This window comes from Taudactylus pleione, unplaced genomic scaffold (assembly GCF_031769625.1).
Source record: "Taudactylus pleione unplaced genomic scaffold, aTauple2 ptg000041l, whole genome shotgun sequence".
NCBI lineage: Eukaryota > Metazoa > Chordata > Amphibia > Anura > Myobatrachidae > Taudactylus > Taudactylus pleione.
Window position 1 is genome coordinate 45,635,988 of NW_028284443.1, and position 24,810 is coordinate 45,660,797.

The 24,810-nt window shown below is 43.6% G+C and overlaps 1 protein-coding gene across 2 annotated transcripts in view; it reads left to right on the plus strand.

Moving 5' to 3' along the window:
• The window catches only part of COL4A2 (collagen type IV alpha 2 chain), a 308,996-nt gene that overhangs the window by 33,550 nt on the left and 250,636 nt on the right, over positions 1-24,810 (plus strand). For both annotated transcript variants that reach the window (XM_088458348.1, XM_088458357.1), the window contains exon 4: positions 13,243-13,323. In XM_088458348.1, the coding sequence (XP_088314474.1) occupies positions 13,243-13,323 (81 nt within the window). The remainder of the gene's footprint in view (positions 1-13,242; positions 13,324-24,810) is intronic.

The following is a 24,810-nucleotide window of genomic DNA, read 5'->3' on the forward strand; positions in this document are numbered from 1 at the left end:
AAGGAGTTATTTACTTACTGAGATGTGGGTGTGGGAAGGAATATGTAGGGAGAACTACGAGGGCTCTCAAAACAAGGATCTATCAGCACATCCGTAATATTAAAATAGGATACACAAATCATAGTGTCTCCAACCACTTTAAGGAATGTCACCACTCTGACCCCACCACCCTAGAGTTTATGGCACTTGAACAACCAAAACTTAACTGGAGAGGAGGTGATCACATTTGCACAATAAACAGAGCAGAAATTAAATGGATTTTTCTGCTTAAAAAAATGACTCCGTCGGGATTGAATATAGATTTCAATCAAGGTATCCTGGCATAACTCCACTCTACATAACCTTTTTTTCACAGTAATGACTGCATTAAGAATACATGTGAGAGTTTGTCACTACCTCCTAACATCAATGATCAAGTTGTATATCACATACCTATCATTCTTATCTCACCTGTACACATAATGCAAGAATACTACTTAGTAGAATAAGACCTCCAGTTCTTTTGATCAATCAAAACGTGAATAGGGTACACACCCATCTCCACCTCTCCCCGCTTAATTGGTTCCCCTTGCACATAAAACACTGGAACCCTGAACAATACATTATCATTGACAAAGGCCTCTTAGAAGGCTGAAACACGTTGGACATCTGTAACAATACACGTCATACTCCACCTCCAGAAGTCTCCTCAGTTCCCCTTCTGAGTTGAGCCACTGCCCAGTATGCTGAGCCTGGAGACCGCGAGATCTCGCGAGATCGCAGGACCCAGAAGTCTTGCATCCAGGCAGTGTGGAGCGTTCTTCCCAGCAGCGCACAGACGGTGTGCTGCACCACAGAGGGACACAGGACTTCAGGAACACAGTCGTCGATCCGTCAACCGGAGTCCACCAGGAGGTGGACACAAAGGATGCTTGAGGGTGAGTTCAGTGCACCTGAAGGATACGGGACACCGCCCCACTAACACATGACCCACACACCTCGCGTATCACCACAAGCCATAAACTTTACCCAGTGAATTTGTTTTTAATGAATTCAGTTTTCATCCCCCATTCTTCTTTTTTCATTCCACTCACATTCGGAACTTTATTTTAGCCACTCGCAGCCCAAATCACCTTGAGGTTGTGTATGTGTGCATGATACTGGAGCATTGTGACTCCATTACAAAGAATATAATAAAGGACGCAATATTCTTCATAACACCCATCTCCGGTCATTATTACCAATAAAAACTCAGCAGTACCATATCTAACCACGTAACTACAATACACTCAACAAGACTGTATACACTTATTCATACTCATATGAGGGTGGGTTCGCCGGTGGTTTCTGCATCCCTTATGCAGTGCCTCCTGTATTACTGCCCCTTATGCAGTGCCCTCTGTATTTGTGCCCCTTATGCAGTGCCTCCTGTATTACTGCCCCTTATGCAGTGCCCTCTGTATTTGTGCCCCTTATGCAGTGCCTCCTGTATTACTACCCCTTATGCAGTGCCCTCTGTATTTGTGCCCCTTATGCAGTGCCTCCTGTATTTGTGCCCCTTATGCAGTGCACCCTGTATTTGTGCCCCTTATGCAGTGCCTCCTGTATTTGTGCCACCTTTGCAGTGCCCCCTGTATTTGTGCCCCCTTTGCAGTGCCTCCTGTATTTGTGCCCCCTTTGCAGTGCCTCTTGTATTTGTGCCCCCTTTGCAGTGCCTCCTGTATTTGTGCCCCCTTTGCAGTGCCTCCTGTATTTGTGCCCCCTTTGCAGTGCCTCCTGTATTTGTGCCCCTTATGCAGTGCCTCCTGTATTTGTGCCCCTTATGCAGTTCCTCCTGTATTTGTGCCCCTTATGCAGTACCTCTTGTATTTGTGCCCCTTATGCAGTGCCTCCTGTAGTTGTGCCCCTTATGCAGTGCCCCCTGTATTTGTGCCCCTTATGCAGTGCCCCCTGTATTTGTACCCCTTATGCAGTGCTCTCTGTATTTGTGCCCCTTATGCAGTGCCTCCTGTATTTGTACCCCTTATGCAGTGCCCTCTGTATTTGTGCCCCTTATGCAGTGCCTCCTGTATTTGTGCCCTTATGCAGTGCCGCCTGTATTTGTGTCCCTTATGCAGAGCCCCCTGTATTTGTGCCCCTTATGCAGTGCCTCTTGTATTTGTGCCCCTTATGTAGTGCCCCCTGTAGTTGTGCCCCTTATGCAGTGCCTCCTGTATTACTGCCCCTTATGCAGTGCCCTCTGTATTTGTGCCCCTTATGCAGTGCCTCCTGTATTACTGCCCCTTATGCAGTGCCCTCTGTATTTGTGCCCCTTATGCAGTGCCTCCTGTATTACTACCCCTTATGCAGTGCCCTCTGTATTTGTACCCCTTATGCAGTGCCCTCTGTATTTGTGCCCCTTATGCAGTGCCTCCTGTATTTGTGCCCCTTATGCAGTGCACCCTGTATTTGTGCCCCTTATGCAGTGCCTCCTGTATTTGTGCCCCTTATGCAGGGCCTCTTGTATTTGTGCCCCTTATGCAGTGCACCCTGTATTTGTGCCCCTTATGCAGTGCCTCCTGTATTTGTGCCACCTTTGCAGTGCCCCCTGTATTTGTGCCCCCTTTGCAGTGCCTCCTGTATTTGTACCCCCTTTGCAGTGCCTCTTGTATTTGTGCCCCCTTTGCAGTGCCTCCTGTATTTGTGCCCCCTTTGCAGTGCCTCCTGTATTTGTGCCCCTTATGCAGTGCCTCCTGTATTTGTGCCCCTTATGCAGTTCCTCCTGTATTTGTGCCCCTTATGCAGTACCTCTTGTATTTGTGCCCCTTATGCAGTGCCTCCTGTAGTTGTGCCCCTTATGCAGTGCCCCCTGTATTTGTGCCCCTTATGCAGTGCCCCCTGTATTTGTACCCCTTATGCAGTGCTCTCTGTATTCGTGCCCCTTATGCAGTGCCTCCTGTATTCGTACCCCTTATGCAGTGCCCTCTGTATTTGTGCCCCTTATGCAGTGCCTCCTGTATTTGTGCCCTTATGCAGTGCCGCCTGTATTTGTGCCCCTTATGCAGAGCCCCCTGTATTTGTGCCCCTTATGCAGTGCCCTCTGTATTTGTGCTCCTTATGTAGTGCCCCCTGTAGTTGTGCCCCTTATGCAGTGCCTCCTGTATTTGTGCCCCTTATGAAGTGCCTCCTGTAGTTGTGCCCCTATTCAGTGCCTCCTGTAGTTGTGCCCCTTATGCAGTGCCTCCTGTATTTGTGCCCCTTATGCAGTGCCCTCTGTATTTGTCCCCTTATGCAGTGCCTCCTGTATTTGTGCCCCTTATGCATTGCCGCCTGTATTTGTGCCCCTTATGCAGAGCCCCCTGTATTTGTGCACCTTATGCAGTGCCTCTTGTATTTGTGCCCCTTATGCAGTGTCTCCTGTATTTGTGCCCCTTATGCAGTGCCTCCTGTATTTGTGCCCCTTATGCAGTGCCTCCTGTAGTTGTGCCCCTTATGCAGTGCCTCCTGTAGTTGTGCCCCTTATGCAGTGCCTCCTGTATTTGTGCCCCTTATGCAGTGCCTCTTGTATTTGTGCCCCTTATGCAGTGCCTGTGGTATTTGTACCCCTTATGCAGTGCCCCTTGTATTTGTGCCCCTTATGTGGTGCCCTTGTATTTGTGCCCCTTATGCGGTGCCCCCTGTATTTGTGCCCCTTATGCAGTGCCCCCTGTATTTGTGCCCCTTATGTGGTGCCCTTGTATTTGTGCCCCTTATGCAGTGCCTCCTGTATTTTTGCCCCTTATGCAGTGTCTCCTGTATTGTGCCCCTTATGCAGTGCCTCCTGTATTTGTGCCCCATATGCAATGCCTCCTGTATTTGTGCCCCTTATGCAGTGCCTCCTGTATTTATGCCCCTTATGCAGTGCCCTCTGTATTTGTGCCCCTTATGCAGTGTCTCCTGTATTTGTGCCCGTTATGCAGTGCCCCCTGTATATGTGCCCCTTATGCAGTGTCTCCTATATTTGTGCCCCTTATGCAGTGCCCCCTGTATTTGTGCCCCTTATGTGGTGCCCTTGTATTTGTGCCCCTTATGCAGTGCCTCCTGTATTTTTGCCCCTTATGCAGTGTCTCCTGTATTGTGCCCCTTATGCAGTGCCTCCTGTATTTGTGCCCCTTATGCAGTGTCTCCTGTATTTGTGCCCCTTATGCAGTGTCTCCTGTATTTGTGCCCCATATGCAATGCCTCCTGTATTTGTGCCCCTTATGCAGTGCCTCCTGTATTTGTGCCCCTTATGCAGTGCCCTCTGTATTTGTGTCCCTTATGCAGTGTCTCCTGTATTTGTGCCCGTTATGCAGTGCCCCCTGTATATGTGCCCCTTATGCAGTGTCTCCTGTATTTGTGCCCGTTATGCAGTCTCCTGTATTTGTGCCCCTTATGCGGTGCCCCTGTATTTGTGCCCCTAATTACACATACTTTAACTGCAGCCTGTGCCATGCTTGCAGGAGCCCAGAACTCGGCCATACTGTATGTGAAGTGGTTGGTTCGGATATTAAACTTCCATGCCTCATACAAGTGAATGACTGCAATAAATGACAATACATTTTATACCTTATCAATAGTACCTGTTATCCCTAGTATATGTTATCACTAGTAAAAATGAAAGTGTCACATTATTACCGCTTAACCTACACAGAAATCCCAGTTTTTGGAAACTATAATGTGTATTGACTGAAAAATAATAATGTGTATTGACTGAAAAAAACATAAACAAAACTGAAATGAATATTACCACATTCCATTCCTTCCTTATGAAAACACCATCCGTCATAGCTGGCGGACCATAAGACATTGCTTGTTATTTATATTTCAGTCAAGAATATGACAGATAAAAACTTCAACATAAATATGTTGGGGAAATAAAAGTACAGTATGTGTTGTAAGGATTTTCTGGTGGTGCTGATCATCTCCTATGTGGCTACACAGCAAGGAGTCGCTCTCACATTTCAGAGCCTTCCAGCTGACAATCTGATACAGAATACACATACAATCATCCTGATCAGTTCATGATTTCCCTATCCCAATAGAACTGTTTATTTTATTATTTCAGACTTAAACCTCACTAGATGTAATTTCTTTATTTAAGCATCTATCCAAGTAAAAGCCTGCACTGCATAAATATACACACAGAGACGGCAATAGCATTCATCAACAAAAGCAGATCTTGTCCTACGTTAACTATGAGGTGCAAACACTGTATGAGACCCTTAAACTCAATTTCTGTATCACTTTCCAGCTGTGTATGAATATTTATGCTTTTGGTATTGTATATTGGTTTTATCTCACTCTGAGTTTTCACCCAGTATCTTAACTCGTTACTCTTATTTCATACAAGATATATGTAAAAGGATCCCTACTTGAATTTGCAAAGACATTTTTCCTTCCTGTCATCTGTTCCTGAAAATCCTGGTGCTGAATTTATATGGCGGTTACATATGCTGCACTCCTTGTGTGTATATCCCCCATCTTTTGTAAGACAGGCAGTATGTTGACCACTGATAACACACTTTAGGGGCCGTATTCAATTAGACGCAAAAAGCCGAGATCTGCGGAAAAGTATCGCGGATCGTGGCTTTTCGCGTGGCAGAAACTTATCTCCATACTCAGTTCCAGCCGGGTTTCATGTATGCGGAAAGTCAATGCAGTCAAAGAAGTGCAAAATTTTTATTTTGGGATGCAAAGGTGGGGAAACCATGGAACAGCCCCCCAAAGGACAACTGTATAAAAAAACTTAAGAACACCCCAAAAAAGTTTTGGGGGCGAAAAAGCACAAAGTGGGTGGACAACTTCAAAAACTAGCGAAATAAGGTTCTGGGGGTGCTCTAAGAAGGGGCCAAGTGTTTTTGGGATTGCAGGTGCTTGTTTGACTGAGGAATTTCACTTTTATTAAAACTTCACTTTAGAGAGATTAAAATATGCTAGCACACATTTTCAAGTACCCCAAATTTGACAGGACTACTTATTATTATTTTATTTTTTAAACTGCTTAATGCCATTCTTCACCACTTGTGCAAAGAAGCTAATAAAAAGCTATTGAAACAACTTAAGTAACCCAAATAGCTTTATTAGGGCTATTCGGACACATCTACATTGATCCCCATTGTTAGTGCATATTTTTGAGGGGTTCAGGCTGATTTGCCCATTTCTGACAGCACTTTCCGCCTGCTTCAACTTCGCGGCTTGCCGTTTTCACGTGCTTTGGAATTGAATACGGCAAATTGCGGGGGTGCACACGATAAGTTTCTGCATCCAAAATACGCGATGTAGGCGGAAAGGCGGGCAGGTGAAACTTTATCGCGGACGCGAAACTAATTGAATACGGCCCTTAGATGGTTTGCATGGAGCAAGGGTAGGAGCGTGCCGGACATAGGGGACATGCTGGACAAGCTAAATGCAGCACCCTAGGTGAGTAACTTTTGAGGAACTGATTTTAGTTAGGTTGTTACACCTAAACGGGAATTATCCTTTAATGTAAGGCCTTGCAATTCAACAGTCATGTGGCATCTGCCAGAATTAGAAAGAACAAAAAAAAATACTAAGTCCAGTGCCATGCAGCTAGTTCTGTCCCCCTACAATTGTTGCAAGAATAGATCTCAGACCAGAATGAAAGGGTTCGCAATGACATTGTGAAGACCCCAAGGGCTCACCCATTTTTTTTCTTTTAGTACATAAACTATAGAGCTTTCTAGCTCCAAATGTTTCTCTAAATAGGAAGTAGTTCAGCGGGCAGCCAGCATCCAAGGTACTAAGGTTGTGGCCCATCGGAGGACTCTGCAATCCCCAGTAGGCCTGTCTGAACCTGCTAACATTATGTCAGTTGTGTTTTGTTTAAAAATTATCAGAAAAGACGTAAACATTTTGTAAAGTTCGTGCAAAAAGGGAACAAAATATTTCCTTTTAATGTATTAAGCAGATCAGTAAATCGATTAGTACATACATTAATTCCATATACTGACCATCACATTTTATATATTTCCAGTGTATATCTTCTATAGGAATCAAGGGTACTTTTACCACGTAAGTTAACCAGGTACATGCCTTTTTATTGTAATAATAATACTAACAGCTGGGAATGAGGTAGATGAGATTTTGGGGCATGTGCAAAGTAATTTAGGGAGTATTTGGACAAATTGCTTAAGGCCCCCATACACGGTGTGATATAGCAGCCGATCCGACGGATTGGTACGATATCGCTCCTATATCGTACCGCGTGTGGGCATGATGTTGGCCTGTACGCGCTCCCGTGGGGTCGTACATCGCACCTCCAGATCTTACTGCATGTTCAGTTGATCTGGGGATGCGACGCACAATCCCATGCAGCGCTATGCGGGTGGGGGAGGGGGGTTTGGCATATTAGGCAGTGAATGGCTCCGTGTGTGGGGACCGCCCGATATGTCTGCCATCGGATCGGCCGGCGCGTCGCAAGGTGCATATCGCACCGTGTAAGGGTCCTTTAGGGAAACATTAATTTGTATGGCTTTAAGTCTTTGGAATGGTGCAGGTCTCTGCCAGACAGCACAGGTGAAATGTAACCAACAGTGGTTTGTCCAAATCATTCATTTTCTGCAGGTTTTGCAGTAGGAATTAAAGCTGTAAGTATTTTTCTAAAAGGCACAACCAGGCTAGTCACAAGTAGGGCACATTTTACTGCTCATGGGAAACATTTGTTTGTTTAGTTTTTAGGCTACAATATTTTCAGCACGAGACAGCTGTTGTTAACCATTATTTACAATATAATTTTCATTATACAGGTGTTTATCAAAGATGTTTATTAACTGCATAATAGGGGAGTTTTCCCAAAATAAATAAAGGATGAGCACTTAATGAAAAGGATGTGAATGATGTACCAGCTGACATGATTTGGATAAAACCAAGAGGAAGTTAAATATTTATGTGTTTATATCTTTTTAAACAAGTTGTTTGTACAATGATAACAGCATTTTTTGTTTCAGCAGCCTTAGGACTTATCCTGAAAAGCTGCCATATAACTAAACATTTTTTTTCACAGTATATAAAATATATTTTATGTAGTCTGTATGAACAGCCTGAACTATCTGGAAGTATCTGTTTTTTTCCATAACAAAATATACCATAAAGCTAGAGCCTGTCATATCTAATAGGAGACATCATAAATTAAAATACACTAGAAACTTTTTGGACAAGAACCTGTGTGTCAATATCTCGAATTGCATTTTGTCGTTTTCTGACACAAGGGTTTAAATTGGTTTTAGAACATAGAAACATAGAATTTGGCCCATCTAGTCTGCCCTATTTTACCTTTAGGTAATCTCAACCCTATGATCCTCATTTCTTTGTATGATATACTTATGCCTATCCCAAGCATGTGTAACTTGCTCTACTGTCATAGCCTCTACCACCTCTGATGGGAGGCTATTCCTTTTATCCACTACCCTTTTTGTGAAGTAGTTTTTCCTCAAATTTCCATTGAACCTACCAACCTCCAGTTTTAGCGCATGCCCTCGTGATCTAGTACTTCGCTCCCTTTGAAGAATATTTCCCTCCTATATCTTTTTAAAACCCTTGATATATTTGAACGTTTCTATCATGTCCCCGCTTTCCCTTCTTTGCTCCAAACTATACATATTAAGATCTTTTAGTCTTTCCTGGTAAGCTTTGTGATGTAGTCCATGAACCATTTTAGTTGCCCCTCTCTGTACAGTCTCTATTGTATTTATATCCTTATGAAGATATGGCCTCCAGAAGTGAACACAGTATTCTAGATGAGGCCATACCAATGACCTATACAGTAGCATTATTACTTCTTCCTGCTACTGATTCCTCTCCCTTTGCAACCAAGTATATGACTTGCCTTTCTCATTGCTTTGTACATTGCTTACCGGGCTTTAAGTCGCCTGAAATAGTGACTCCTAGATCCTTTTCCTCCTCTGTAGTTTCCATTTCAGTACCTTTAATACTATATTTAGCCTTTGGGTTTTTGAGACCCAAGTGCATGATTTAGCATTTTTCTTTTAGCATTACACTGTAATTGCCACGTTCTTGACCATTCCTCTAGTCTACCTAGATCAGGGGTGGCCAGACTTTTAGACTCGTGATCTACTTTTAAAACTAAAAACCTTTTGTGATCTAACATGTCCCCGAAAAAGGGTGCGTTGTATGCAAAAAAGGAGGCGCGACCTTGCAGAAATATTTGTCCTGCCAAAAAAATCATACATAGTATCCCCAATTCAAATTACTCCACACAGCAGCACAATCTTATTCACACTACACCACATAGTAGTGTCCCTTATTCACATTACGACACACAGTAGTGCCCCTTATACAATGACCACTGCAGTAATGCCTCTTATTCAATGCCCCCAGTAGTAGAGCCCCTTATGAAATGCCCCCAGTAGTAGTGCCCCTTATGCAATGCCCCCTGTAGTTGTGCCCATTATGTAGTTCCCCCTGTATTAGAGCCCATTATGCAATGCCACCTGTATTAGAGACCATTATGCAATGCCCTATGTATTAGAGCCCCTATGCAATGCCCCTGTAGTTGTGCCCATTATGCAATGCCCCCTGTATTAGAGCCCTTTATGCAGTGCCCCCAGTAGTGCCCCTTATGCAGTGCCCCCAGTAGTGCTCTTTATGCAGCGTCCCCAGTAGAGCTCCTTATGCAGTACCTCACTAGTACCCCTTATGTAGTGCCCCTTATGTTTTGCCCCCCAGCAATGCCCCTAGTAGTGTCCCTTATGCTGTGCCCTCAGTACTGGTACCCGCTCCCAGTGTAGAACAGACCACACTCCCCTGTGCAGTACTTACCTCTCTTCACGCTGGGCACCGCTCCATGCCGTCAGCGCTCCCGCTTTCACTCTCACGTAGGCGCTGCCTGCTGCTGACTGGATCTAACTAGATTCAGCAGGCGTGTATGCTCCTCACGACGCACACTGCATCACTGGGAACGCTGGCCTCTGAAGCGATCAGAGGCTTCTTTAGTGTCTGATTGCTTCAGAGACCAGCGTTCCCAGTTGCTGCAGTAAGTTGGTCGCAATCTACAGGTGGGAGCTCTGCGAGCTACCTGTAGATCGCGATCGACGTCTTGGCCGGCCCTGACCTAGATCCTCCATAATTTGTCTTACTACTCCTGGTGTATCTACCTTGTTGCATATTTTTTGTCATCTGCAAAAAGGCATACTTTCCCTTTAATACAGTTTGCAATGTCACCGACAAAGATATTAATTGTCCTTCAGTTACTTTAAAGAAACAACTTTTTAAAAAATCTAAATAAAACAACTGTTCCCATGATAAGGAATCCATCATTCCACATAACTCCCGCCTCCCGCGGTGGTTTACGGTCAATTCTCCAGGAAGCTTTGAAAGAATACAGCAAGCAGCACAAATGTGTCAATAGCGCTTACGTGAGGTCAGAAGTGGGCTAAGGTTTCATTAATACAGTGTATTGTTTGCACACACCCTCCTGTCTTTTTTCTGCTCATTTGACTTCTGTGTCATTCACTTATGTCTTTATATCAACAGGTACTAATGTTTTATTGTGTTAAATATGCAAAAAACTGAATATCAACATTCTGGTTTTGACATGACAAATGTCAACGTTTGTGAATATCAACATTTGCTTGTCGACCTAATGTCCATGTTGACATTCAGAACCTGTCGACATTCTAAATGTTCACTTTTCAAACTACACCCAGACAGGAACACTTGTGCAGACGATCCCCATAGCGTGGACTACTATGATTATAGTTATACCCCTATTATTATAGTTTACTTCTGTAAAGCAACAGAAGTAAACAACTTTACATGATGATATAAATAGATGTCTAAAAAGCACAGAAGGGAGACAAATGATAAAGCAAAACACTTAGTAAAAGTAGAAGTAGGGCACATGTAAGCCAAAAAAGTCCTCTAGAATTAACAATCACTTTAAATGGAATAGTTGTAAACTGTCCTCAAATACAATTTCACAATATTGTCTATGCAAGAGAAAAAAAAGGTTTGGAACTTGTTGAGATTATCCAAGTGGATCAGATGTTGGCACTAAACTTGAGCTTTTATCTGTAAAACATAAATGTGCTTATTGACATAGACGCTATAGAATACATCATTTATAGCTAATACCAGACATGTCTAATGCTGCATATAGTAAAACAAAATGTCCTGTCCTTGAAACAAGACAGTTAATGTGCCTTAAAGATATGTTTTTGTACTTTGAATTGATGCATTGTATTAATGTTAGCAAAATGACAATAGGCTATTCATAGACACCCATGAAACAAAAACCAATAGACATGCATTCTTCTTTTCTGGTTTGCATTCTTTTCTGCTAGTTTAGTCATATTGTGTTTGATAGAGACTATTTGATGGAATAACTGTATTCCCCAGCAGACACGGTGGAATACAACTTTGTACATAGGCCCTGATTCAGAGCCGGACGCTCTGACAGAGCTCTCGCTCTGAATCAGGGCCGGCCTTTTTTTTTTTTAGAACGGCCTCCTAGCCGCTCGCATAGCTGTGGGTGACCACTCACAGCTATAGCGAGCGGCCAGGAAGATGGTCGCGATGGTCAAGACCATCGCGACCATCGTACTTGCGATGAGACCCTTGTGGTAGGGTCTCGTTGCTGCAAGCCCCAGAGAGATTTCGGCTCTAACAGAGCCGGAATCTCCCCACTGACATCACTTGCGATGTCAGTGGGGCCGGCCCCAAACAGTAGGCATTCACATGGGAAGGCCTCCGTTTGGGCAGCCACCCCCCCCCCGGCCCGCCCACTAAAGGGGGCTTTCTGGCACTCAACATCGACAGCACGCCCCCTTTGGTGCGAGACCCGGGGCAACGGTTTGTCCGCCGCTACCCGGGTCTCGCGCATGCGCATGACGGAGCGCGCTCCTTCGTGCGCATGCGCTCTGGGCCACCATCGACCCGGTTGCGAGCGCTCAGCGCTTGCAACCGGGTCTGAATCAGGCCCACAGTCTTTATCCTAATGCTGCAGCAAATGGAGTTTTTACAGAGACGCCCACCGGTTGTGATGCTAATTCTCCATTTTGCGTATAAAACATTGCACCAGCCCTATGGAGGCGCAGAATGTCTATCTGGATATGGCCACAGAGATCAGTGCGATGGCAGAAAAAGTCGCAGTTACTGACAGCTACACCATCTTCTTGTTATCACCCAGAAACGCCAACTAAAATTCCACTTCTCTGCATCCAAATTCTCTGTGTCCCCCAGCAGTAACCATCGTCTAATGTGTGCCCAGCTTTACTGTGAGACAGTAGCCAGAAGTTCCCAGACAAATCTAAAATATACAGAATTTTACGCGATATGCAAATAGCCACACTGTATTCCAGACATAGAAGAACACACTGAAAAACTACTATAAGGATGTATGCAAATTCAACTGAGAACTTTATAACCACAGTTTATGAACTGCTTAATAGTCTATTGCGTGCAAAAACGCAACAAGAACTTTTGTATAACATAATGCAGAATTCCTAAAATATAGATTATTGCAGAATGAGAAAAGTATTTTAGATATCATTTGCAAATCAGTTAATGTAGGGTTTTTCCTTTATTTTTTTAAATACTAAGTGAATTTGTAACCTATACACAGGGGTGTATCTAGGGGTCCCAGCCTCCATCCCTCCCCCCATCGCTTCCTCACATTAAAGGACTAAATAAAGGGTGATTAGCATATGGTAGGTATTATAAACAAATATATATAACTTGATATCTTATAACCAAAATGGTATAAGATATAAAGTGGTATATAAGAAGGCTATGCTTCATTAATAAGCATAGAAAGCTCCTTGGAGATTGTGCTGGTGAGAAGGAGCTGGGTGCCTAGCAAACGGTGCCATCCCTCTTGTCAAGCACCCCTGGTGAGTGCCATCCTGGCCAAGGGGTCGATACGCCCCTGCCTATCCAGTAACCCCTACCTCATTGCTTATAGTATTGGCTGAGGACAAACTCTAAATCTAAATCAACATTTCTTATATGGATTTGCATAAAATTATGATATATTTTTCAGGCTCCAACTATTGCACACATACATTACACTGCAGTTTGCTTCATGAAATAGGCCTAGTTTAAACAATATTTCAGCGAAAACCATTAACAGTCTTTGGGGGCTCATCTCAGAATATGGTGACAGGATCATAGACCTTTGTCACTTAGTATATCCACAGTTTTATGAAACCAATTTTTTTACATTTATTTGTATTCTGTTTTAGTACATTTTGTGTATTTAATATATTTTGTGAATTCTAATTTTAGGGTGGCAAGTCATATACAGGACCCTGCGGAGGAAGGAATTGCAGCGAAGGTTGTCAGTGTTTACCAGAGAAAGGCAGCCGTGTAAGTACCCGCAAGCTAATTTAGTCATTTATTTATTTGCAAGTAAACATTTTGTAAGTGGAACTATGCCTAGAAAATGCAGCATACTTATGATTAGTACAATACGTTATCTAGCAAAGCTGTTCTGTAATCTGGCTGTTTTACTGCTTTGTGACATTGGCCCAAATTGCATGTGCTGTTTTTAAAATAGTTATAAAGCATATTGTTACCATATACTTTGTATCTCCCAATATTATTGGTACGAGACACAAAGGAGCATATTTATTAACATTATTTTTACTAACATAGGGGGTCATTCAGACCCACTCGCGAGCGGCAGTACGCTCACAAGTGGGTCGATGTTCCCCACTGCGCATGCGCACGACGGAGGGAGCGACGGGCTTTCCATCCGGGTCTCGCACCAAAGGGGGCGTGCTGTCGATGTTGATTGACAGCGCGCCCCCTTTGGTGGGCGGGGCGGGGGCGTGGCGGCCAGACGGAGGTGTTCCCATGGGAACGCCTACCGTCTGAAGCCGGCCCCACTGACATCACTAGTGATGTCAGTGGGAGTGATTTTGGCTCTGATAGAGCCAAAATCACTCTAAGGCTTGCGGCAGGGAGACCCTACCGCAGGGTCTCCGTCGCAAGTCCGATGGTCGCGATGGTCAAGACCATCGCGACCATCTTTTTGGCCACTCGCATTTGCTGTGGGTGGTCACCCACAGCTATACGAGTGACCAGGAGGCCGCTCCATTTTCATGGAGGAGGGCCCTGATTCAGAGCGAGCGCTCTGGTCAGAGCGTCCGGCTCTGAATCAGGCCCATAATGTGATCACACCCATTTCACATTATTTTAGTATCACATACATTTATAAAAGGGCAATTGGAGTAGTTTTTGTAAAAAACTACTCCAATCTCTACATATTTTTAGTAAGCAGATCACATTTCCCATACTTGTAACGGGAAAATGTGATCTGCCTGAAATTTACTAAAAATTTATTGTGGAAAAATACAGGGGAAAGCCACAAGAAAGTCTAAATAGACCACAAGCTGATAACTTAAAAAAAAAAGTAAAAAAAAAACCCCAAACACTTACCTGCATCCAGGGATTGGTAATCTGTGCTCTGGTAAGATCCTCTGGGGCTCCAGTCAGCTGGTCTCCGGGCATTGCGATATTGGGTGAATTTATCACAGCCAATCCACATCTGAGATGCGGGTTGTGATAAATATGCCCCTAGTAATGTGTGGAGGCAAATATAAAGATTTATACATTTTGAGTACATGTGACTAAACTATTGCATTCATTAATAAATAATTGTATTTAGGCAGCACAGTTGGCATTACTGCCTCACAGTACTTAGGTCTTCAGTTCCATTCCTACTAAGGCCTGTCTGTGTAGAGTTTGCATTTTCTCCCAGTATTTCAGTGAGTTTCCACTGGCTTGTGCAGTTTCACAGTCCAAAAACATACAGATAGGGACTGATGTGAATAGCTAAATATTCTCTGTAAAGCGCTGCAGAAAATGTGTGTGCTGTATAAATAAATGATAATAAATAAAGCCTGCAGGGCCCAACTGCCTCTTCATTACGTTTAGGTAGTTATGTGCAATTATCTATGTATTGTGCTGAAATGTGAAATAACACTAATCTTAACAGGTAATAAAAGTTTTATGTAGATGGAAAGGCAGAGTTTTGCTTGTGGTGACCATTTCATGGCAAGTCTTCTATTCCTTCCATAAACTGCCTCATCTGCAGGGACCGTATCGACTGTTGCATGCAAGCCGTACTAAAGCAAATAGGTTATTTACTTGGGATAGCCTACAAGTGACTTCTGACCAAAGTCAGGAAATGCAGGAAAGTTTACATTCATAAGAGAAAAAAATGATTTACTTTAAGTGGACCTTACACTTGTCATGTTTTCTACTTATTTGGGTGAATATCTCTACTATATAAAAATGAAAATTTGTCCTTCTGTCATTCTGTCTTTCTATACAAATCCACAGTTTACAAGCCAAGATCGTGAAATTTTACATACGAGCGTATTAAAAGTTTAAAACACGGCAGAGGCAACTAAAAAAAAATTAAATCGAAATGAATTACTGTTAATTTTTAAATAATTAAAAAACACAATTTTTGCATAGCATTTGTCCTCTACAGGTCAGGTACAGAATTACAAAAGGATTTAGCTCACAGTTTACAAGCCAAGATCTCTCATGGTTCTACACCTAAAACACCAAAGAAGAATAAAAACATTGGCCCTCATTCAGAGCCGCACGCAAGCGGGCGCACGTACGTTAGGCGTACGTACAAAAATATTTAAATTCAATGGCTCGCTCGTATTTTCGTTCGCATCTAAAATTCCTCCCTAAACTCTGACGACCCCTCCTCTAACTAACGAGCGTACGAAATAGCGTGCGTACATCCCCGAAATGGCTTGAAAGGAACGCACGCACAAGTATAAACAGGAAGTGGCCTTGTCAGATGTCGATTACCTGCTCCTTTATTCTGCCTACCTCCATCAATGGTATCATGCCAATCAATGTATCAATTAGCTTAATTGTTTGTTTTTTTTCAACACAATGCAAGAAACTTTACTCTTGTCTGTGTTTGTGTTTACCCGCAGAATACGTACGGATGAAACATTCGCTTTTATTGTTTAAAAAACATGTGAACCACAATTAAACAATTGTACTATTGCTGTGGATCCCCGCATATTTCCCTGGGTTCATTTCTTTATTTAAATTTGCTTACGCATGTCACTGCATCAAGCCTATCCTAACTCTCCAGAGATTTCTGGCCCTGTCGAACACATGACTCATACACTAACCAATAAAATTGCTCCTGTTAATTTCCAAAATACATTAGCCAATCAGAAAATTTTTACACACTTTATCAAAAATGATTTTTAAGAAAAACACCATTGCCATCATGAGAGCCTCCGCATTCACCAGGCGTGAGCTGCTGGTGCTTACGGAGGTCATGGATCGCCGGATCACCAGCCAGCCAGAACCCATGACCAACCGGCAGAAGCGCTCCGCGTATGCGGAGGTACGGTCCCGCCTGCGGTCCTTCGGATCACGCCGCAACATCGGGCAGCTGGAGCGCAGGTGGTCCGACCTGCAACGGCGAACGCCCCGCTTGCTGGCATGCTTTCGCATGCAGATCCTGGCAAGTAAGTGTTATGTATTGTGGTTTTAATGTTTGTGTTTGTGGGGCAAACTGCGTGTGCATGTTTTCCTGTCTGTTCTATTTATTATTTGTACTCATATCTGCGTGTGCATGTTTTCCTGTCTGTTCTATTTATTATTTGTACTCATATCTGCGTGTGCATGTTTTCCTGTCTGTTCTATTTATTATTTGTACTCATATCTGCGTGTGCATGTTTTCCTGTCTGTTCTATTTATTATTTGTACTCATATCTGCGTGTGCATGTTTTCCTGTCTGTTCTATTTATTATTTGTACTCATATCTGCGTGTGCATGTTTTCCTGTCTGTTCTATTTATTATTTGTACTCATATCTGCGTGTGCATGTTTTCCTGTCTGTTCTATTTATTATTTGTACTCATATCTGCGTCTGCATGTTTTCCTGTCTGTTCTATTTATTATTTGTACTCATATCTGCGTGTGCATGTTTTCCTGTCTGTTCTATTTATTATTTGTACTCATATCTGCGTCTGCATGTTTTCCTGTCTGTTCTATTTATTATTTGTACTCATATCTGCGTGTGCATGTTTTCCTGTCTGTTCTATTTATTATTTGTACTCATATCTGCGTCTGCATGTTTTCCTGTCTGTTCTATTTATTATTTGTACTCATATCTGCGTGTGCATGTTTTCCTGTCTGTTCTATTTATTATTTGTACTCATATCTGCGTGTGCATGTTTTCCTGTCTGTTCTATTTATTATTTGTACTCATATCTGCGTGTGCATGTTTTCCTGTCTGTTCTATTTATTATTTGTACTCATATCTGCGTCTGCATGTTTTCCTGTCTGTTCTATTTATTATTTGTACTCATATCTGCGTCTGCATGTTTTCCTGTCTGTTCTATTTATTATTTGTACTCATATCTGCGTGTGCATGTTTTCCTGTCTGTTCTATTTATTATTTGTACTCATATCTGCGTCTGCATGTTTTCCCTCTTTTTATGAATTTTTAATTCTACTGCTATTTTTTTTGGTTTTATTTATTTTTTCTTTTTTTTTTTTTGTTTGTTTGCCCGGATTTGTCCATAAACTAAACGCAATTTATTTGACATATTTTAGGGGGACAGCCAAGACTCCGCCGTCAACGTCGGCGTTCCCGCCCACTCTCCCCAACCCCCAGCCAACACTCCACCCCAAATCTTTCCCCTATTCCCCACTCCTCCCCATCCTTCCCAGACCCTCTCCCGGAAATGTCGGGCCTCCTTCCCCTCCGTCCCACTTCCCCCTCTCCTCCACCCACCCCTCTTCCAATTACCCCCTCCCCGGAGTCCAGCATAACTCCGCCCCATTCTTTGGGGAATGACGGATCCTCCGAGGAGGATCATGGAGGTTTTGCCGGAGCTCCCGATTTGTTTCCCGGTATGTTTTTTATTATTTTTTTTTAAAGCACAAACTGTTTGTATGTAATCATGTGTCGTGCCTTTCTTCGTGTTTTTGTGGCTTGACTTTTGTTGATTGTGAAGGTTTGCCTTTACCTCTTCCTGGTGATTTAAGCATACACATATCATACCTGTGGGAATTTGTACCTAGGCCTTGTATTTTTGCCAGCCCACCCTTTTTATTTATGTTTTTGGGTTTAGGAGTGATTTGTTTTTTTTTTTATGTTTTTCTGTGGAGTCCCTATTGTTGTATTAACCCACACACTTTTCTCACCCACAGAGGAACAGAGGCGTCGGCAAGAGGTGGCGGATGTTGTGGGTCAGATGCGCCACCATGTAATCGGCCTTCTGGTGGCCCTCGACCGGCTGTCTGGCCTCCTTCGGCATTAGTTTTTTTTTTTTTGTTGTATTTGCCCAATAAATTTTTAAAGACAAATATACGTTGTGGCTCATTTTTAAAAACCAAAACCAAGATAGTTTAGCCTGACATAAGTTCCTGCAAGGATTTCCCTTTTTTAAAAGTTAGATTGTGTTTTGTCTTTGTATGTCAAACAGACACCAGAAACACATAACAGTAACAATGTAATTTCCCTTTTTGGGTGTAGTGTCAATTTCAGATTTCTACATTTTCCAGGTTCCTACTTGGTGCGCAAGCTGCTTAGGCCAATCTTACAAATCCCAAGGTTGGGCCAGGCTTCCTTTTGGTGTGGATTGGAAAGCTGAAAACATATTTCAGTTTTGCTCAACTGGCGTCAGTACTGGTTTACCCCTTAGTCAAATGTAACTTGTGTTAACCTGGTTACACTTGCTGTTAACGTCCCAAAAAAGGAAGACCATTTCACTCTTCAAACATTTATTCACCACATAACAGAGAAAACAAAGTGGTCACTCCCAAAAAAAATACACAGTGATAAATTCAAATACAACACATACCAAGAAAAAATTAAATAAAAACACAAAATCAAGAACTGGTTGACGAAGGACCATGCCAACATGATTCCACAAACATGGCGTTGCGATATGGGTTCCAGAATATATGCCCAAAAGGACCAGATCCAGGTTTGGTAAGGGTAGCAGGAAGTAGTGAGCGTTGGAGTGCCAAAGATTATGTGAACAAACAGAAGATGGTGAGAAAATTAAAAATAAATTAGATGTTTGCCAAAAAAAACAAACACATTAGGTATAAACACTGGAGTTTTGAACAAACTTACCTAAAAAATCTGGCCACCACATCATCGCGTATGGCCCCCCCACATACTGACCTTCGACCAACCTCGGGGGGGCCATCCTCAGGTAAGGCATCCTCTGGCTGCATTGGGACACCACTCCTTATGGCAATGTTGTGAAATATCCCACACAGGACCACAATTTTAGACACCATATCCGGCACATACATGAGCTCGCCACCAGAGCGGTGGAGGCATCTGAATCGGCCTTTTAAAAGGCTGATACAGCACTCCACCACTTGCCTGGTGGCTGTAAGTGCGGAATTATACGCACTTTGTGGCCCTGGTGTGGGAGCCAAATAAGGAGTGAGCAGCCAGGACATGCAAGGGTATCCACTGTCTCCTGTGAACAAAAATAGACCACATCAGGAACACTGTGTATCAAGCTTAACATTGTTATGTACTAAAGGTCTCCACTTACCCAGAAGCCACGCATCACCAGCTTGTAGGTTGGTTAATTTCTGCCATATCCCTGATTGCCGGATGACGAAGGAGTCATGAGCACTTCCGGGTAATTTAGCATTCAGGGACAGGATCTGGAGGGAGGCATCACATACCACCATTACATTCAGGGAGTGATAGTGTTTCCTGTTTCTAAATATTGCCTCCAGCCGTGCTGGAGGCTGAAGTGGTATGTGAGTACCATCCACAACCCCTATGATGTGTGGGAAGCCAGCTATTTGGTAAAAATTGGCCTTGGCCACACTAAGGGCACCCATATCCAAAGGCATTTTAATAAAATGATGGAGGTGCTTGAAAAGTGCCTCCATCACTGCCCTCAGGATCCGGGAAAAGGAGGATTGGGAGATGCCCGCCACTATTCCCACCGTTGTTTGAAACGATCCTGAGGCACAGAAATGTAACACCGCCATAAATTGCGTCAGTGGTGGTATTGCTGTTGGACTGTCAATTTGCCGCTCAAGATCACTTTCTATTAATGAGAGAGTGTCTATGATGATTTTGGGAGGTAGACGGTAGCGTCTTAAAACCTCATCATCGGGCATTCCAAAAAGGGTGACACGTGTTCGAAATATCTGGGGCCTTGCATGCCTACGATGCCTACGCCTGGGACGAGTTTGAGGTTGGTCGTCTTCCGGGAGCAGGGCCAGAACAATTCGCCCCAGATCTACCTGAAATTCAAAGTTTACAATGTAAGGCTTTTGACCCACCCCAAAAGTAAGAAAAAACAACTTAGCTTTCTGATACCATCCATAGCTGCTTACATGCCGGGGTATTGTCATGATACGTATAAACTGTAAAAAAGGCAACAATGAGACTTCAAAAATTTAGAGGGTGTTTTTTTTGTTTAAAAATTGTTGCAAGCCAACACAGAAAATAGCGGAAAAACACATTTGGCCATCGATGAAAACTACATTGCACACCGTACGTCAAATAGGGTTCAAATGGACCCAAAAAATGGAAAAGGGAAAAGCAAAACTGGATTATATGATGAATAAGCCGTCAAAAATGCGGTAATTCATTCGCAAATGCAAGTCACTACACCAACAGTCAAAAATGCGGTAAATTATTCGCAAATGCAAGTCACTACACCAACAGTCAAAAATGCGGTAAATTATTCGCAAATGCAAGTCACTACACCAACAGTCAAAAATGCGGTAAATTATTCGCAAATGCAAGTCACTACACCAACAGTCAAAAATGCGGTAAATTATTCGCAAATGCAAGTCACTACACCAACAGTCAAAAATGCGGTAAATTATTCGCAAATGCAAGTCACTACACCAACAGTCAAAAATGCGGTAAATTATTCGCAAATGCAAGTCACTACACCAACAGTCAAAAATGCGGTAAATTATTCGCAAATGCAAGTCACTACACCAACAGTCAAAAATGCGGTAAATTATTCGCAAATGCAAGTCACTACACCAACAGTCAAAAATGCCGTAATTCATTCGCAAATGCAAGGCGCTACACCAACAGTCAAAAATGCCGTAATTCATTCGCAAATGCAAGTCAAAAAATGGACTTACCCAACTCGAATATATAAGATGTCCTCAAAAAACTTCTTTGGGTCCGAAAACAAAAAAAAACTAAAAAAGATGAAATGAGTGTTAAACAAATTAACTAACCACAAAACAGAAGAATACACCAATTGGCCACAAATTTGAATGCACAAAACTTACCAAATCAGGAAAGGATGTTGAAAAAATGAAAAAAATGCGAACGGAAAAACCAAAGAAATGTAGCAAAAACAAACAAAAAAACAACTCTCCAAAATCCTCCAAACGCAACCAACCAACCAAATCCAAACCACTTAACCGACAACACTCCAACAACCCCACCTCGAATCCACACACACCAAGCCATAAATAGTGTTTATTTTCCCGCACAAATTAAGGATGAATCATAGGGACGCACAATCAATGATGCGGCCGCAAACTAACGACGCATGTATAAATACGTCACGAAATCACATAGAATTTCTGGATGATTTCATGCTGGAAGCAGAGACATGGCTTCAAACCAGGGAAACAATGGTCAAAATTGAGGCGGTAAGGCCTTCATGCATTTTGTGTCAATGAGTATTTTAAAACATAATATTGTGCAAGTTGTGAAGTGGCTAAATCTGCATATTTACCCAAATAGGTGAGGAGGATGACATGGAAGAGACTGCTGGCCCCAGTCAACCCGCCAAAGCTGCAAAAAAAAAAAGGCAGCCACATTTCACAAGCAAGGAGATGGAGGTTTTGATCCAGAAGTGCGTTGACATCCTGCCCCAGGCAGCCAGGAATATGAGCCAAAGCCAGAAGTGGAGAATGTGGGAGGAGGTCGCCGTTGCTGTCAATAGGGTGGGTGATTATGTCCGTCTAGCCCGGGATGTCAAACGGCGGTAAGTAAACACTTTCCCATCCTATAAACAAACCCCATTGTAAAAAAAAGGATAATGGTTCCAAATTCATTCCACAGATGGGCAGACTTCAAATATCGTCTAAAACAAAAACTTGCCGACAGGGCTAGGCATGCAAGGGGGACAGGTGGGGGTCCCACCCCTGTGTCATTGGAGTTGACAGACTTAGAAGAGATGGCACAGGGGTGTGTGCAGGCTGTGGAGGTGTTTGGCGTGTCCAACATGGATACGGACATGCCAGACTTTGCGGCTCCTCATGTTGCCCAAGGTAAGTCTTGTGATGTCACCAACTCAGAAATGCTATTGTGCCAATATGTAGATTCTAATGTGAGTCTTTTCTCCAATTTCCTAACAGAGACAGAGGCGGATGAGTCTGCTCCAGAGGGGAGCCTTGGCCGCAGAATTTCTGCTGACTCTGCAGGGGAGGAACCAGTACATCCGGCTGAGGACCCTGCAGAAGCCAGTCCAGGGCGTGCCCCCTCGCAGGCAGTGGGCCTCCTCACAGAACTCAATTTTAAATCGGATTGCCATACGGAGATTCTGCAGAGGATGGACGCCAGTCTGATACGGGTGGCTGAGGCCCTGGAGCAAAATGCTGCGGCCAACGTGACCATTGCTCAGGCCCTGGCGGAAAATACCAGGGCCAACATCCGCATCGCCGATGCCCTGGAGCAGCTCGTTCGCCAGCACATGGTGGAGCCGACCTCCCTTCCTGCCGGAACATCCAGATCCTCCACCTCTGGCACAACATCAGGCAATCCTCCAAATGTGCCTAGCCCTGTGCTTAGTCCAGAGGCCACAACATCTGCCTCTGGACAGGCCAGCCCGATGGCATCCCGGACCCGGTCTGGCGCCCACCCTCACCCAGCCAAACGGGCGAGAAAACGGTGACAGCAATGGCGACTTTTCCCACTTTCCTTCTGTGCTTGGCTCATATTCCTTTCTGGTCAAAACTTCCCTCTCCTTTCTTGTGAAATGTTTTTAAAATTTGTATTTACGCTTATGTTAGTAGTTATGTTTTTTTTTTTTTTTGATCAAATATCTTGGCCACAAAAAAAGGCAATACAATATTATGCCAATTTGTTTGTGTGTAAACAATAAATTAAAAACAAAACACTGACATTGTATTGTGACATTATTGTACAAATGGGTTACATTTAATCCTGGCCTTAAACGCAAAAACTGACCCTCTTTTTAAAAAAAAAAGGCCTCTTTAAGGAACGTTTAAAAAAACACATAGCGATGCAAATTCCACAGTAAACCAAAAAAAAGGGGAGCTAATTAAAAGATGATGACATTATTGTTACAATAGGCCATAACCACCAAATTGTGGCCAAAATAAAAGCCCAAAAATGTACGCTAATTGATTATGTAATCATGACATTAGCAGCTCTGATTTCCACCTGCGTACGCTTTTGTGCTATCCCAATAAACTGCTTTCCAAACACATACCAAGCCGGATTTCAATCCAACACTAATTACTTTACTGACCAGCCGCGATTAATCGCTGCACCATCGTGGAGTCCCGGGACGGAGGAGAAGGCCATCGCCAATGTGGTCGAGTAATCCTGACCCTAAGCTGTGCGAGCATTTTGAAGGGAAAGCGGATGTTTCAGTGACGTATGAGACGGTCCGAACACATTTGACGTTCGCATCTGCTAATGTATGTACGCCCCAAAAACGCCTCGCCACGCCTGCGTTTTTTCATCTCCACCCCCGTCAACACCCAAAAACGCCCTGTTCTGTCAATCACATTTGACATGTCACTTCCTGTACGCTATTTTAGGAACGAGAGAAAAAAAGCTCGCAATCTGCCGTACGCACATGCGCGGTGTAACACCGACGCATGCTCGGTTAGTCAACATCGGAACGCAACGAGCGTACTGTTGTTAACGTGCGGCTCTGAATGAGGGCCATTGTCCTGTTTGGTTTATTGTTAGATGCAGATTTGGACACCATTCTTCTTGGGCCATCTGCAAGGTCAATATTATGGAATTTTATTCTGTAGCATATAATCTAAGTCTCTGAACATCATTTACTATGGCTCTCGCATGGAGTTTACAGTACCTTTTAAATGCTGTTTGAATTTATTAGGTATGAGCGGGTTCAGTTCTCAGATAACTGAACCCACCCGAATTTCAGGGATCCGTGGCAATCCGAGCCAAGCTCGGATATCCCTGCCTGCACCGGATCCCTCACCCGAGGCAAAACCTCGCGATGCCGCTGTTGGGTCGCGAGGTTTTGTATTGAGCGGGCTTAACGCTGATTGGCTGAGAAAGCTGTCTGTCACGGCTCTCAGCCAATCAGCGTTTAGCCCATTTAATATGCACACAGGAAGCAAAAGAAGATGGCGCCCGCCATCTCTCGCTGCCTGACACCACTGACACCCCCCGCTGCCGACACCGCCAGCACCTCCACTGGCGGCATTCCGCGCTGCTGACACCACCGCTGCCGACACTGCTGGCACCCCTGCAATGCTGCCCCACATACTCAGGACACTCTTAGCGACCCCCACACCAGTGGCAAACGCAGGATTTCTAGAGGGGGGTTTCCAAATGCTTGATTTTAGAGTGAGTGTGGCCAGTCCATGAAGAGGGTAGAATTAGCACTTAACCAACTTTAATATGCGTCATACAAAGTGTATTGTGTGTCATAATTCCAGCATATACAGGACCAGAGATCACAATAAGCCATTAAATGCAGCAGTAGGGCCATCCTGCCTGAGCTGAATGTATTTATTTTAGAGGTGGGCACCATTCCAGAGTATTAGAGCAAGTCCGGGAGTCTGGGAGCAGCAGAAGAACCTAGCACTACCCTGGACATATATGTAC